The sequence below is a fragment of the Cnephaeus nilssonii genome, assembly GCF_951640355.1.
Source record: "Cnephaeus nilssonii genome assembly, chromosome: 8".
NCBI classification, from domain to species: Eukaryota; Metazoa; Chordata; class Mammalia; order Chiroptera; family Vespertilionidae; genus Cnephaeus; species Cnephaeus nilssonii.
This window is the reverse complement of record NC_137079.1, coordinates 28,813,823-28,828,876: the sequence shown is the minus strand read 5'-3', so window position 1 is coordinate 28,828,876 and position 15,054 is coordinate 28,813,823. Positions and strand designations below refer to the sequence as shown.

Here is a 15,054-nt window from a genome sequence, read left to right as displayed (position 1 = left end):
AGGGGGAGCACCGCTCAGCCAAAAGCCCTGAGCCAGGCTCACGACTGTGGAGCGCAGCAGCAGTGGCAGGATCCCCCCTCCCCCACCCAAGTGCATGAATTTCATGCACCAGGCCTCTAGTATACTATAATACCAGTACCTATGAAGACATCAGTGGCTAGAAAAGATGACTAACAAACTCAATTATCAGAATATGAATTCTCTTTATTTGTGGGAAAATCTAATAAACTCTTTAAAACAATCATGTTTGAAACACTCAAACATAAATGAAAAAACCACCATTTTTTTAAAATCTATTTTTTTTAAAGAAATCAAAAGTTCCAAAGCCAAGAGCTATTGGTTGAAAATGGAGACATTTTGAGGCCTATGTGAAGTATTGCGTTCCCCAAAGCTGCATCATTTTCTCTCCAGAGAAATTGTGTAGTCCCTTCAGCCAGTGCTGGTTGCTGCTTTCCTATTCTGTCCATATGAATCAGTATATCTATACCAAATCTGCTTTAGTCACAAAGGGAAGGGATCTTCAGTGTGGTGGTGATGGTGAGTTTGAAGGAAAGTGACCCGTGCCGCTAGGCTCTGCTCAGCAGATGTGACCAGAAAGGGATGGGGCCATGTCTCTCTTGAATAGCTTAGGGAAGAAATAAAGATCGATGATGGAGACTGCTGCTGCATGTGTTTCTTGGACACATTGAAATTGGTATGATTATCCAGGCCTATCATATTGTTTGCCATGCCATCTTTTCATAATGTCATTTTTCTGTAATTTTATAATTAACCAGTAACATGGAAATATTTGGGAGATTTTCTTTACAAAATTTTTTAATCTTTAAAATGTTACAGTGTTTGCTCTCAAATTTTAAAGTTTGTATTCTCATTTAAAGGATCAAAATTATTTAATTATTTTGGAAATATGCATGATGACTTTATTTTGATTTGGGACAATTTAAAATACTGGAAAGATTTGCTTTTCATATTTTGTTTTCTTAAGCAGGTGACCTTGACTATAGTGCTGTGTTGCTTGGAATGCTGGTGATGCAGGATGTACAGCTGGGGTTATTCATAGCTGTCATGCCAACTCTTATCCAAGCAGGAGCCAGTACATACTCTAGGTACATTTTTATATTATTTTATTTCATGGTTTTTCTGGTTTCATATCATTTGTTTATAAAAATACTATTTGATACCTTTTCCCAAAGATATGTTCAGAGCTTGTATAGCATTGTATAGCACAGGCTCGGGAATAACTAGACTCAAACTCTAGCTCTGTGGACATTGGTTGGGCAAGTTATTTAACCTCACTCTTCCTCAGCTTTCTCATCTATAAAGTGGGGATAATATCAGTACTTACTTCATGGAATAGTTAGGATTAAAAGAGTTAAGATATAAATGCCTAGGACATGGTGATGTGTGTGTGTGTGTGTGTGTGTGTGTGTGTGTGTGTGCGCGCGCGCCCACACTATCATTAGTGATTGTCATTGTCATCTTCATTACCATTTTCCCTGATCCTTCTTCCTAGTCTTCTATAAAATAATACCAGAACCCAAACTGTACTTGCTTAGGTTCATATTGGTGGGAAAAGCCAAATGAGAAAAATAAATTTACTCAAAAAGTTGTAGGTTGGGTTGCATATATAATATATTATAAAAATACCCACCAGAAAGTAAATACACTTGTAAAATATAGGGTGCCCTGTACAATTTAAAGGTACATTGCATGTGGGTTAGGATTATAAACTTGAATTTGTTTAAGCAAATATACTATATGCATGTAAATATTGTGCTTTAAATATTTCCAGAGGATACATTTTTTTTTACCTCTTACAGTAATGATACTTTTGGTCAAAAATTAGTAGACTTTGAAATTTCTTTTGGAACCACTTTAAAATGCTAAAATCTTTCTCATTTTACTTTATTTCTTCTGTACTAATCTGTATGACTTCATCTAAACCCAATCACTTCCCAAAGGCCCACCTCCAAGTACTGTCACATTGGGGTTCAACATATGAATTTGGAGGGACACAAATATTAAGTCCATAACACTTTTTGGGTTTATCATATTGGGTGTTCGCTAAGCTGCTTGCATCTGTAGATTTATGTCTCTTGCCTAATTTAGGAATTTCAGCCATTATTTCTTCATGTAATTTTTTAGTTCCATTTGCTTTCTCCTTCTGGGACTCCAGTGATTTGTTTGTTTGTTTTTGTCCCACAGTCCTCTGAGACTTTTCCTTTTTCCCCAGTTTATTTTCTTTCTGTTCCAACTGAATAAAGTCTTTTGATCTGCCCTCAAGTTCACTGATTCTGTCCTCTGTCATCTCCACTCTACTATTTAGCTTATCAAACATTTGGCTCTTCTTTTTATAACTTCTATTTCTTTTCTGAGATTTTCTTTTTTTTTCCCCAAGAGAATTTTTGAGTGCTATTGAGTTAATTTTATGATAGCTGCTTTAAACTCTTTGTCAGATATTTCTAACAATGATTCATCTCTATGTTGGAATCTTTTTATTATCTTTTCTCATTCAAGTTGTGTGTTTTTTTTGTTGTGGTGGTGGTGATAAGTGATTTTCAGTTGTATCCTGGACATTTAGTATGAGTATCTAGGTCCTATTCATCATACTTTTTAAAACAAGCAGTCCTCCATTGAGGTGTGATGTGACATTGTATATGTGCATGTTCATCGCCCTGCTAGGTTCCACCCAAGTGAAGCCCTGACTGACAAACCTACCTCATTGCACATGGGTTGGGTAGAAGTATTTTGTATTTTTAAGTATTTACCTCTGCCAGATATTATAATAAGTTTCAGCAATCCCAGGATGATTAAGATCTCTTCTCTGCTCTCAGATAACTCAGCTATGTTAAAAATGAATGCCTTTTTAACTGAGATTTCCAGAGGTCAGGGCTCATGGCCTGGAGCAGACCTCCCTAGAGTTCTAGCTCAGCCATTTGCCAGCTTTGACAACTTAGCAAACCTCTCTGGGCTTCAGCTTTTCTCACCTATAAAATGGGGACAATATGGAAATAGGACCTGTCTCATGCACTGTATGAGGGCTGTAGGAGAGGATCCCATAAAGCAGTTAGACCAGTCGCTGGTATATGTAACTATTAAAGGTCGTGTATTGAGGTCATTTTCCCTTGAAGACATTATGCTAAGGGAAAGAAGCCAGTCACAAAAGGCCATATATTGTATGATTCCAATTTTATGAAACATCCAGAATAGGTAAATCCATAGGGACAGAAAGGAGATCAGGTGTTGCCAAGCGCAGAGGAAGAAGGAATGGGGAGTGAGTGGGAGTGGATATAGGGTTTCTTTTTGAGGTGGAAATATATTCTAAAATTGATTGTGGTGGTGGTTGCACAACTTTGTGAATATACTAGAAAACCATTGAATTGTACACTTTAAATGGGTAAATTGTATGGAATAATGAGAATTATATCTCAAAACTATTAAAATAATATGCAATATTATCTGAACTACATAAAGAAAAATGCATGGAGAGACCATAAATATATGTATATATGAATAACAAGTATATAATAAGGTATTAATGAGTAGAGTAATAGATTATGGTACTTTTATTATCTATTATGCATACATTTCTATATAATTTGGGAAAAACTTCTTTTCCAATTTTGATAATCAGAGAAAATTTATAGTAAAAAATTTAAATAAAATCAGTTTTAATATTAATATAAACTTTGCCTCTTTAGGAGGCTTTATTCAGAATTAATCTTTTCTTAATCCTTATCCAAGGAAATGTTCATTGATTTTTAGAGAGGGGGGGGGAGAGAGAGAGAGAGAAACATCAATGTGAGAGAGGAACATTGATCAATTGCCTCTTATATACGCCCGACCAATATTGAACCTGAAATCTAGGTCTGTGCCCTGTCTGGGAATTGAACATGCTACCTTTTGTGTATGGGACGATACTCCAAGCAACTGAGCCACCCAGCCAAGCTAGAATTAATCTTGATCTTTCCTAAAGGAAAGAATTAACTTCTTTACCCCAAATATTTCATGGGTAATGAGCAGAGCACAGAGACTATGATAAAGAATACTTTTTAAAAATAAAGTGATTTGAATTATTAGAATTAAAATCTTGCAAAACCATGGAAGTTCTAGAAGAAAGTATGGATGAATTTATAATATTGAAGATGGGAGGGCCTTTCTGCTTCAAGCAGAACACAAATTCTAGAAGCCATAAAGGACAAGAAAAGTGATAAGTATTACTGCATTAAAGTTGTTTAAGTACACACATGTACATGTAAACAACCACACATACACATATGTGCACACATACACACACATATGTACATGTACTCGTTTGGTAAGCAGGCCAAAGACAAATGGAAAAAATATGTTTGTACACATATTGAAGACAGGGGGTTAAGTTTCATATTTCATCAAAATCTCCTACAAATTAATAAATTTTTGAATAACGCAATTTGAAAAATAGGTGAGTAATATAAGCAGCTAACGTAGAAATGAGTAAATGGAAGATGCTCCCTTCATACAATGGAAAAGGAATGGCTCTTTTACCTGTCATATTGCAAACCTTTATAAGTGGGATGATGCCCAGGATTGCAAAATGGCACTCTGGGGTCTTGGTTGGGGGTGGAAATTGGAGCAGCCTTCCCGGCAGCCCATTTGGCAGTGTCTGTCAAGTGTAGACTGTTGCACATGAGTATGCTCCCAGAAGCTCATCATTCAGCAAATCAAGAACCTAGAACAGCCCAGGTGTCTGGCTGAGAAAATGATGACATAGACACATGATGAAATGCTGACTCAGCTGTTGAAATGAGTGAGGCTTGTGCTAGCATAGAAACTTTGCCAAAACCTGATAAACAGAGAAATGGAGATGCAGAATAGTACCTTTCTGAGCTGTTTGGCTATTTTATCCGCACCATCATGCATCTAATAGACAGTGTGGAGGTAGATCTGGATGCAGGCCCTGGACATGGTGATTGCAGAGCCTGTGCAGCAACTAGGAGCACAAGCCCTGGCGCCAGACACCTGGCACGTGACCTGGAGTGATGGCTTGGCCTTTGCCTCCACTTTCTTGTCAGTAATATGGGGATGGTGACAGTGCTTGTCTGGCTGTGGCTGCAATCTCTTCAGAGGCTGCAATCTCTTTATCAGCTAAATAAACTGGACTGAGACTAGAACACTTGTAACATGCTGTGCACAGGGGAGGATGGCCGCTCTTAGGGAGTTGCCATGATGTCTGGGGAAGATATTGAATGAATGATGAGTAAGTGAATGGTCAACAAGAAAATGCCTAGTATAGGTAAGTGCTATGCAAAGAATTATAATGGGGTGATGAGTCCGCAAACAACGGATGACCACTTCAGATTGGCAAGGCATCTGAGCAGTTGACTTTGAGGCTGAACTCTGAAGGACACAGCTGAGCCAGTCAGCGCAGAGAACCTCGGGTGGGGTGGGGTGCACTGGCCCCACAGCTGGGGAGAGTATGGCCTGTCAAGAAGCAAAGGCCGGCCCTGGCTGGTTTGCTCAGTGGATAGAGTGTTGGCCTGCGGACTGAAAGGTCCCAGGTTTGATTCTGGTCAAGGGCACATGCCTAAGTTGCGGGCTGGATCCCCAGTGGGGGGCGTGCAGGAGGCAGCCAATCAATGATTCTCTGTCATCATTGATGTTGCTATCTCTCTTTCCCTCTCCTTTTTTCTCTGAAATCAGTAAGATAATAATAATGACTTCCCAAAAAAAGGTCATACCACATGTGACATCTTGATAAATTAACAATTGGTGCAATAACTTTGGCTATACAGACATTGAAAAAAAAAAAAGCAAAGGCTGGTGTAAGCTACTTTGCAGGTGAGGGAGAGTGGAAGGTGCCGCTGGGTGAAGGAGTCTGGGCTCATCTGAATGTCACAGGAGCTTTGGACATCTGATTGATGTTCCCAGCATGCTGTTTAGGCCTCTGGAGCATGAACAAGATAAGTTAGGAGGGTATCATCACAGTTTTGCAGGGATATTATCACTGATGTAATGTGGAAGACTGGTCAGGAATTTGAGGTAGACTCAGCCTACTTTATTCTGTCACAGTGAGCACATTATTCCTGCCCAGGCTGCAGACCCTGATTTCTCACACTGGCTCCCCCACTTTAAAGACGTGGAGTCATTCACAGTGACTTTGCTTCTTTGCTGCAATCCCAGCTCTGTTCTGATTCCCCTAAGTAATCATGTGCAACTTGAGATTTGTGTCCCGTGCTGCTATTTTAAGCCTGACTGCTGTAATGAATTCTCTCATAGTACAGTAGTCCCTGCTTATCTGTGGGATACGTTTCAAGACCCTCAGTGGATACCAGAAAACACAGATAGTACTGAACCCTATGTATGCTATATTTTTTCCTATGCATACATATCTTTTTACTTAAAGGAAGTATTTTACAGCTTCTGTTTGGCATATCTGAATTGCCAGCATCACTACTCTTGCACTTTGGGATCATGATTAAGTAAAATAAGGGTTATTTGAACACAAGGGCTCTAATACCCCAACAGTTGATCTGATCACCAAGACAGCTACTAAGAGACTAACAGGCAAGTAATGTATACAGCGTGGAGACACTGGACAAAGATGATTCACATACCATGCGGGACAGAGCAGGATGGTGGAGGATTTCATTATGCTACTCAGAACAGTGCACATAAAACTTATGAATTGTGCTGTTGTTGTTTTTGGAATTTTCCATGTAATATTTTCAGGCCATGGTTGACAGTGGATAACTGAAACCAATAAAGCAAAACCACAAATAAGGGGGGAACTACCAAAATAAGATTTGTATTCTTCCATTGAGACCTTCTAAACCGGAACTTTGGACTGAATGGTTTCCTAAATATGGTGGAGAGCCAAGTTTAAGAAAATATGTAGCTGTAGCTCAGTTGGTTAGCTGTCGTCCTGATATGCCAAGATGTTGGGTTCCATCCCTGGTCAGGGCACATACAAGAATCAACCAATGGAATGCATAAATAACTGGAACAACAAATAGATGTTTCTCTCTTTTTCTCTCTCTCTCTCTCTTCCCCTTTCTGAAATCAATAAATAAAAATAAAATATTAAAAAATCAAAATATGTATATTATTGTAAATGCTAGAAATTCATGGTGTCCCAACACATATATACACACATTGACAGCTGATAACTCAGTGGATGTTTCTTTCTTTTCAGCCAGACTAAGCTGAAAAACAAAGGAAATGAACAAAGGAAATTCATCCTAAAATGCTACTGGAAGTTTGAAAATGCAGTTGAAGTACAAACACTGCCTTTATCATTATTCAAAGTGTGTATACATTTTTTTGGGACACAGACTGTCCTTCCCCAAAATAAAGTATACATACTTTAACAGCTGATAACTCACTTAATTTTTACTCCTTTACAGGTCTAACTGATTCGAAATAATGGATAAAGCCAGACTAGCTTTGAACAAAGAAAATTTATCCACTAGACATTTTTATGGGGATACATAAAAGAAAGCTTATGGTAAAAAAATGGCAACAGTTGATGAATTGAGGGCACACAAATACCAAACATAATTGTTCTTAATGTTTGTGACTCCATTGCTTTACGTTATCAGCAGTGCCTGAAACAGAAACAGTCATCAGTTTGAAAACAGGTGTTGACAAAAAAAATTATTCACTTCTGTAGATCACATTAAATTTTGAAAATGAACTGTTTGTTAATAAATACTAACTTTGTAATCATTCAAAGTGTGCAGACATTTTTGGAGACATCCTATATATAGTAGTGCCTTTTTGTGAGCTCAGTACAGAATCCTTTTCTTTATGACTAAGTAATAGACATAAAATTCAGAATACTGACTTGGGATAAGAGAATATTTTGCTGAAAGTCACTGGAATTCTTTAGTTACACTTCTAATGTGAGCCTGCAGTGTAATATTACAGGGTGACTATCAGCTTATAAAGAATTTCAAATGGGGCTTATTTTCTGAGAAGGAATTTTATTATCTATCGTTGAGATATACAAGCTGTCAGTTAAGGATCGTTACATCCTATAAAACGCATTTGCTTCAAAGAATTGATTGCAAAGTAATCGAGCTTCTTTATTGATTCAAATAAAAATTTCTGCGATTAATATGATTGATAGTTTTTATCTTAATATTTGGAAATAAAAATATATGTGATTTGGGTCCTTTATTTTACAACATGTTAGAAAATAGTGGAAGATCATTTTACTGGGTTTTAGAGAAATATGTTTAGAGGTGAAATAACATGTCTCTTTTTTTTCCTTTCCTAGCATTGTCATGGAAATACTACGAATACTGGTTTTGATTGGTCAGATTCTTTTTTCGCTGGCTGCTGTTTTTCTGTTATGTCTTGTTATAAAGACTTACCTTATAGGACCGTATTATCGAAAGCTACATATGGAAAGCAAAGGGAACAAAGAAATCCTTATCTTAGGAATCTCGGCTTTCATCTTTTTAATGTTAACGGTAATTCTCATAATATTTGTTATTTATGTAATTTGACTTATATAATCTGTTCACTGAAAGCTTGTGATCAGTTTCTTACCTTTTTATTTTAATAATAGTTAAAATATTTAAACACTCATTAGTATTTTTTTATTTTATACACAGTTATCATGCTACACATCAATATTAATATGAGTTAAACCTATTTAACTGTTTTAACTCATACTCTTAAGCATTTTGCTAAAAAAGTATTTGTGGAGTGCTGCATTAAAAAACAAATCTAACCCTAGCCGGTGGCTCAGTTAGTTGGAGCATCATCCTGTACACAAAAAACACACACACAAATCTAGCCCTGGTTGGTGTGTTAGAGCACCAGCCGTGCCCCATCGGGTGCGTGCAGGAAGCAACCAATCTCTCTCCCTCCCTCCCTCTCTCTCTCTCTCTCTCTCTCTCTCTCTCTCTCTCTCTCTCTCTTCCTCCGTCAAAAAAATCAATATAAACAGTATCTTCAAGTGAGGAATAACAAAAAGCAAACCTGTGAGAATGAAAAGCCACCAGTGTCAAATATCTTACTCTGTCTTAAACTATTTTTTTAGTGTTTCTTTTTTTTAAATTTAATTTGTTTATTGATTAATGTCTTACATATATGTCCTTATTCCCCCACTACCCCTCCTATCCCCCCCACTCATGCCCTTTTAAACAGCTTTGTATCTGACAAAAGATCAACAATTTAAAAACAAATTTTAGTTCTGTTCCATAATGACAAGGTAGTCAACAGAACTTCTTTTGCCATAAATGTGAAAGGTTAAAAATAAAAGGTTTGTGACCTGGCCAGTTTGGCTTAGTGGATAGAACGTCGGCCTGTGGACTGAAGGGTCCCGGTCAGGGGCATGTACCTTGGTTGCGGGCACATCCCCAGTGGGGAGTGTGCGGGAGGCAGCTGATCGATGTTTCTCTCATCTATGTTTCTGATCTCTGTCCCTCTCCCTTCCTCTCTGTAAAAAATCAATAAAATATATTTTTTAAAAAAATAAAAGGTTTGTTTTGGAGGCAGCCTTCTCCTTATTTAAAGGACAAGCATCACATGAGAATGGGGGAAATGCTGGGAGACCCCCTCCTAAGTGGTTTAACCCTTTGCACTCGCTTTTTTCTCGATTCCTTTATTCTAATGCTAACCGTGTCGAGTCACACTCGACATCCGAGTGCAAAAGGTTAAGTACTAATGGCATCACTAGACTACCAGCACTTGCTCTCCTTGGCCTGTATCCCAGAGAAATGAAGACTAGGTTCATGTAGAAACTTACACGCTAATGTTTACAGCAGCTGCCCAGCTGTCCTTCAGCAGGTGAATGTTTCAGCCGGCTGTGGTCACTGTGGTCCACCCACATCAGGGAAGACTACCCGGTTTTAAAACCATTGGTACATGACTTACCACGGAATTGTGCTGAATGAGAAAAGCCAACCCCAAAGGCTGCATATTGTATGATTCCATTTGTGTGAGATTTATGAAGACAAAATTTCAGAACGGAGGGAAGATTGCTGGTTGCCAGGTATTAAGGAGGGCGTGGGGGTGAGAAGGATCCTCACGGGGACAGAATGTTCCACCTCTCTTCACTGTGACACGTCAGAATCCTGGCTGTGACCCAGTGCTATGATTTGTTAAGATGTTGCCATTGGGGAAACTGTACTTGAAATCTATGATTATCTCAAAATAAAAAGTTTAATTTTAAAAAGGAAATGAGCAAAAATGACTTCCTTATATATGATGTAATTGCCTGCTAGTATTTCATAATTTTGGGAGAAGACTATGATTTGCTTCTGCTCAAAGCTGCTCAAGTATATGACTTATGTAATTTTTTTACATTGCTTTATCCATTCCAGAATATTTTTCTCTTTGAAAATAGCACCCAGCACATTTGTCTTATCTGGATGACTTCCTTACTGTTTCCTCAGTCATTGGTTCTTAGTGTTTTGTTTTGTTTTTCTTCATTTGACTATAATTACTGAGCACCTGCTATAGTTGCCAGGTATGGTGTTAGGTGTTGAACATTTTGCATATTAGGTATTCTCTGTGAGACTCACTCCTCATTTATTGCTGTGTGATATTCCATCATATATTTCACAGTTCATCCTTTCTGTTGTTAGCTACTAGGGTTTGTTTCCATTTAGGGCTGTTATGAATAAAGCTGCTGTATATTCTCATATGTGTTCTTTGTTGGACATGTGATTTCACGTCTGATGAATATATGTCTAGGAGTGGAGTCACTGGGTTGTAGGGTATACATGTGTTTAACTTCAGTAATTTTCCATGCTAGTTTTCCCCAAGTAGTTATACTGGTTTATACCCTTACCAGAGTTGTGTTAGGGTTTAGTTTCTTTTTATCCTCACCAACACTTGTGTTTTCTGTCAGTGTTTGCAATTTTAACCATTCTTCTAGGTGGTAGTATCTCGTCAGGGTTTTGATTCTCATTTCCTTGATGACTGATGGTGTGAGCACCTTGCCAAATGCGTATTAGCCAGATGGACATCCTCCTTGGGGATGCGCCTGGTAGAGTCTTAGGTTATTTCTCTATTGGGTTGGTTATTTTCTTATTTGTATGAGTTTCTTATTTGTCCTGCCAAAATTTTGACAAATTTTTTATTTACTGATTTGAAGTGTACAATTCAGTGGTTTTCAGCATATTCACAATGTTGTACAACCATCACCACTCTCCAATTTCAGAACCAATTTCTATCACCCCAAAAGAAACCCTTTACCTCACAATTCTGTCTGTTTCCCACCCCCTAGTAACCACTTATCTTCTTTCTTTTCCTACGATTTGCCTCTTCTGGACATCTTATATAAATGGGATCATATAATATGTGGCCTTTTCTGTCTGGCTTATTTTACTTTGCATGTTTCAAAGGTTCATCCATGCTGTAGCATGTTTTAGTACTTTGTTCCATTTTATGGCTGAATAATATTCTATGTCAGATATATTTTTCCTACTGTTTCCCAGTTTGTGACTTTCCTTTCACTTGCTGAATGGCTTTTTTTGATGAACAACAGTTCTTAATTTTAATGAAGTCAAGTTACCCATTTTTTTTATGGTTAGCAATTTTTATATTCTATGTAAAAGACTTTTGCCTAGCCATGGCCAGTTTAGCTCAGTGGTTAGAGCATCAGCCCGTGGACCTGCGGGTTTCCGGTTCGATCCCAGGTCAAGGGCACATACCTCAGTTGCAAGGTCGATCCCCAGCCACAGTTGGGGCTTGTGTGAGAGGCAACCAGTTGATGTGTGTCTCTCACATCAATGTTTCTCTCTCTCTCCCCCCCCCTCTTCTCCCCCACTCTCTTCCCTCTTTTCCCCCCTCCCTTTCTCCCTCTCTCCCTCTTCCTCCCTTCCACTCTCTAAAAGTGAATGGAAAAAATATCCTTGGGTGAGGATTAAAGAAAAAGACCTTTGCCTACCCCTGGATCACAAAAGATACTCCCTTTTGTCCTCTAGAAGTGTTACTGCTTTACTTACCTTGTTTAGATCTGTCCATCTGGAGGTGAGTGTAACACATGATGGAAGGAAGTGGAATTGGTTTTTTCACGTGCTTTTCCCCACACTGTGTGCTGAAAGACCCCTCCCCCCCGTTGTGCAGGGTCACCTTGTCAAAAACCAAGAGGCTGTGTGAGTGCTTGTGTGCGTGTGTGTGTGTGTGTGTGTGTGCGTGTTTCTGACCTACACTCTGCTCCCTTGGTCAGCACACCTGCCCTTACAGCTGGCAGTGTAGTGCCAGCTTCCTTCTCCGTCGGGGTTGTCTTGGCTCTGCAGGGTGGGCAAAAGGAGGTTTACCGTTGTTCGTATGAAAAATAATTTCATAATAATACAAGAATAAACTGTATTTTTCGTATTCACAACTATAAACCTACTTTATTCCCACCCTGTATTTGTGGTCTTTCCAGTGTCCATGTATGTTTTTAGATTCAACTTGTCACTTTTCACACACAAGAGGTTTTGTTGTGATTCCAGGGAGCCTGTAGGCCAGTTGAGGGAAAGTGACCTTTGCCCTCCTGAGTGTGGCACACACCCTCTGTTTACCGAGGTCCTCATCTGCGTTTCTCAGCAACATTTTGTAGTGTTTGGTGCGGAAGTTGTGCACTTCTTTTATTTATCCCTAGGTGTTTGATGAGATTTGATGTTATTGTAAATGGTATTTCTTCAAAAGTTCATTTCCCCCCCATGTGTCTGATGCTGCTATTATCTATAGTTTTACTGTCTCAAATTAAAAAGGTATCTTTCTAGTTGTTTTGCATCAGTAATGTCACATAAAGAAGTCTGAAACTGTGCATTTAACAGAACTATACAGGTAGAAGCCTAATGATCCATAACTTTTCTGTCTGAATGTGGCATTATTGAATCTAGTCATGTCTAGATTCGCTGGTGCTTCCCTCTGGTTTCCTGCCATCTCCAGGTAATTGCTTATTAGCTGTGTCTGCTTTCTCTAAGCAGTTTAAGTTGGTGATGGGAATAGTTTTTTATACAAAACATTTTTCTAAATTTTTTTGCTGAATTGAGAGAGGAAAAAATGAGAGAGAGAGAAAGATAAAAGGAACATCGATGTGAGAGAGAGACACATTGATCAGTTGCCTCCCATTTGCGCCCAGACCAGGGATCGAACCTGCAACCTAGGTATGTACCCTGGCTGGGAATCCAACCCCAACCTTCTGGTGCATGGGATGATGCCCCAACCAACTGAGCCACACTGGCCAGGAATACAATACTTTTGTTGTTGTTAATCCTCCTCCATTGATTTTTAGAGAGAGGGGGAAGGAGAGAGAGAGACATTGCTTTGAGAGACATCGATTGGTTGCCTCCTGCAGGTACACTGACCAGGGCCGGGGATCGAGCCTGTGAGCAAGGTTCGTGCCCTTGACTGGAATCGAACCTGGGACCCTTCAGTCCGAGGACCAACGCTCTATCCACTGAGCCAAACTGGCTAGGACTACAATATATTTTTTAAGCCAGAGTCAGGCTCTTCCTTGATTCAAGGTAAAGAAAATGTATCACAAATATTTAAAATAAAATTTGGAAAATACTCTAATTCAAAAATTTCACAGCTATCTAGGTAAATTGTTTCAAATGTTTTAAATTAATTTTTTCTCCCTGTATGGTTAATTCAACTCACGTTAGCGTTCTCATGTCGTCTCTCCTGGTCATCCCCACAGAGGCACCACTGGGGATTTCACAGATGTACAGCAAGATTTGATTTTCACAGCTTTATTGTGATGGTTCTGCTAGACCTAACAAGGCTGTCTTTGGGTGTGAATCCTACTTTGGCAGAAGCTGTTGGTAACTGGTGGCACTGTGTGTGTGTGACGTGGTCCTTCCCTCCTCCCCAGGTCACAGAGCTGCTGGATGTCTCCATGGAGCTGGGCTGCTTTCTGGCCGGAGCGCTCATCTCTTCCCAAGGCCACATGGTCACCGAGGAGATTGTGTCTTACATCGAGCCGATTCGCGACTTCCTGGCTATCATTTTCTTTGCATCCATAGGTAACTTTCTGCTTTACATTGGAATGTTTGAATTGTGTTTGTTAAACACTTGCAGATTACCTCTGTAATCTCTTTATATACTTACTAGTGGCCCGGTGCACAAAATTCGTGCACTCGGGGCGGGGTCCTCCCAGCCTGGCCTGTGCCCTGTCACAGTGTGGGAGCCCTGCGATCCATCGCCCCAAAGAGGTAGGTCTCTGCAAGCCTCACGTCTCTGCGCCCAGCGCCGGGGACGGAGACCAAGCCTCACGCAAGTCCCCGCCCACCCGCACGCAGCCTCCTGCTGATCAGTCATTACGCGTGAGGGCGTCATGACCATTTGCATATTAGCCTTTTATTGTTAAGATTTTTATTTATAGACTACACCAGTGATGGCGAACCTATGACACGCGTGTCAGCACTGACACGCGTAGCCATTTCTGATGACACGCGGCCGCTGAGGCGGCTGCATGCCGAGGATGAAACATTTGCTGCTCCTGAGGATGAAACATTTGCGAAATAATGTTTTTTCCTCAAAGTGACACACTACCCGAGTTATGCTCAGTTTTTTGGCGAAGTTTGACACACCAAGCTCAAAAGGTTGCCCATCACTGGACTAGACAGTGGAAACAGTTCCCATAAAAATTAGAGTCTGAGGCGAAATCTTATTTAAAAAGAGGGAAAGTTTGAATTAAGGGATGTTAATTTGCTGATTGGTTGTCATGCCCCATCAATGCTAAGATGCACGTGTAGGAAGGCAGTGTAAAGGCTCAGGTGTCCTCAGGGAAGACGACTCTTGTTTTGACTCCATAGAAAGGGCCCCGGTGCTCAGCAGGTTAGCAGCTTAATGTCAGTGCATCAAAATGGGAAGTTTGGGAGGAAGTATTAATTTTGATACAAAAAAAAAGGTAAATTGGCAGTGCACGTACTACTCTGGAGATTCCCCTGTGTTGGGGAATCTTAGTGGCCAGTCCCGGAGAGGACCAGCAGTGCAGAATCCCAGCCTCTGTGCTGCAGCATTTCCGCATGGCACCTCCTTGTTCTCGCCCTCTTACGGCCTGGAAAGTCCACACACTCCCCACTGGTCAACAGGTTCTGTGTGGTCCCAGCAAGA

General features: G+C 39.8%; 1 protein-coding gene across 3 annotated transcripts in view; it reads left to right on the top strand.

Annotated features, from left to right (window-relative positions):
• The window catches only part of TMCO3 (transmembrane and coiled-coil domains 3), a 44,210-nt gene that overhangs the window by 23,312 nt on the left and 5,844 nt on the right, over positions 1 to 15,054 (top strand). For 2 of the 3 annotated variants that reach the window (XM_079778674.1, XM_079778673.1), the window contains 3 exons: positions 986 to 1,106; positions 8,264 to 8,459; positions 13,811 to 13,961. In XM_079778674.1, the coding sequence (XP_079634800.1) occupies positions 986 to 1,106; positions 8,264 to 8,459; positions 13,811 to 13,961 (468 nt within the window). The remainder of the gene's footprint in view (positions 1 to 985; positions 1,107 to 8,263; positions 8,460 to 13,810; positions 13,962 to 15,054) is intronic. The other variant, XM_079778675.1, reaches the window with a different exon arrangement.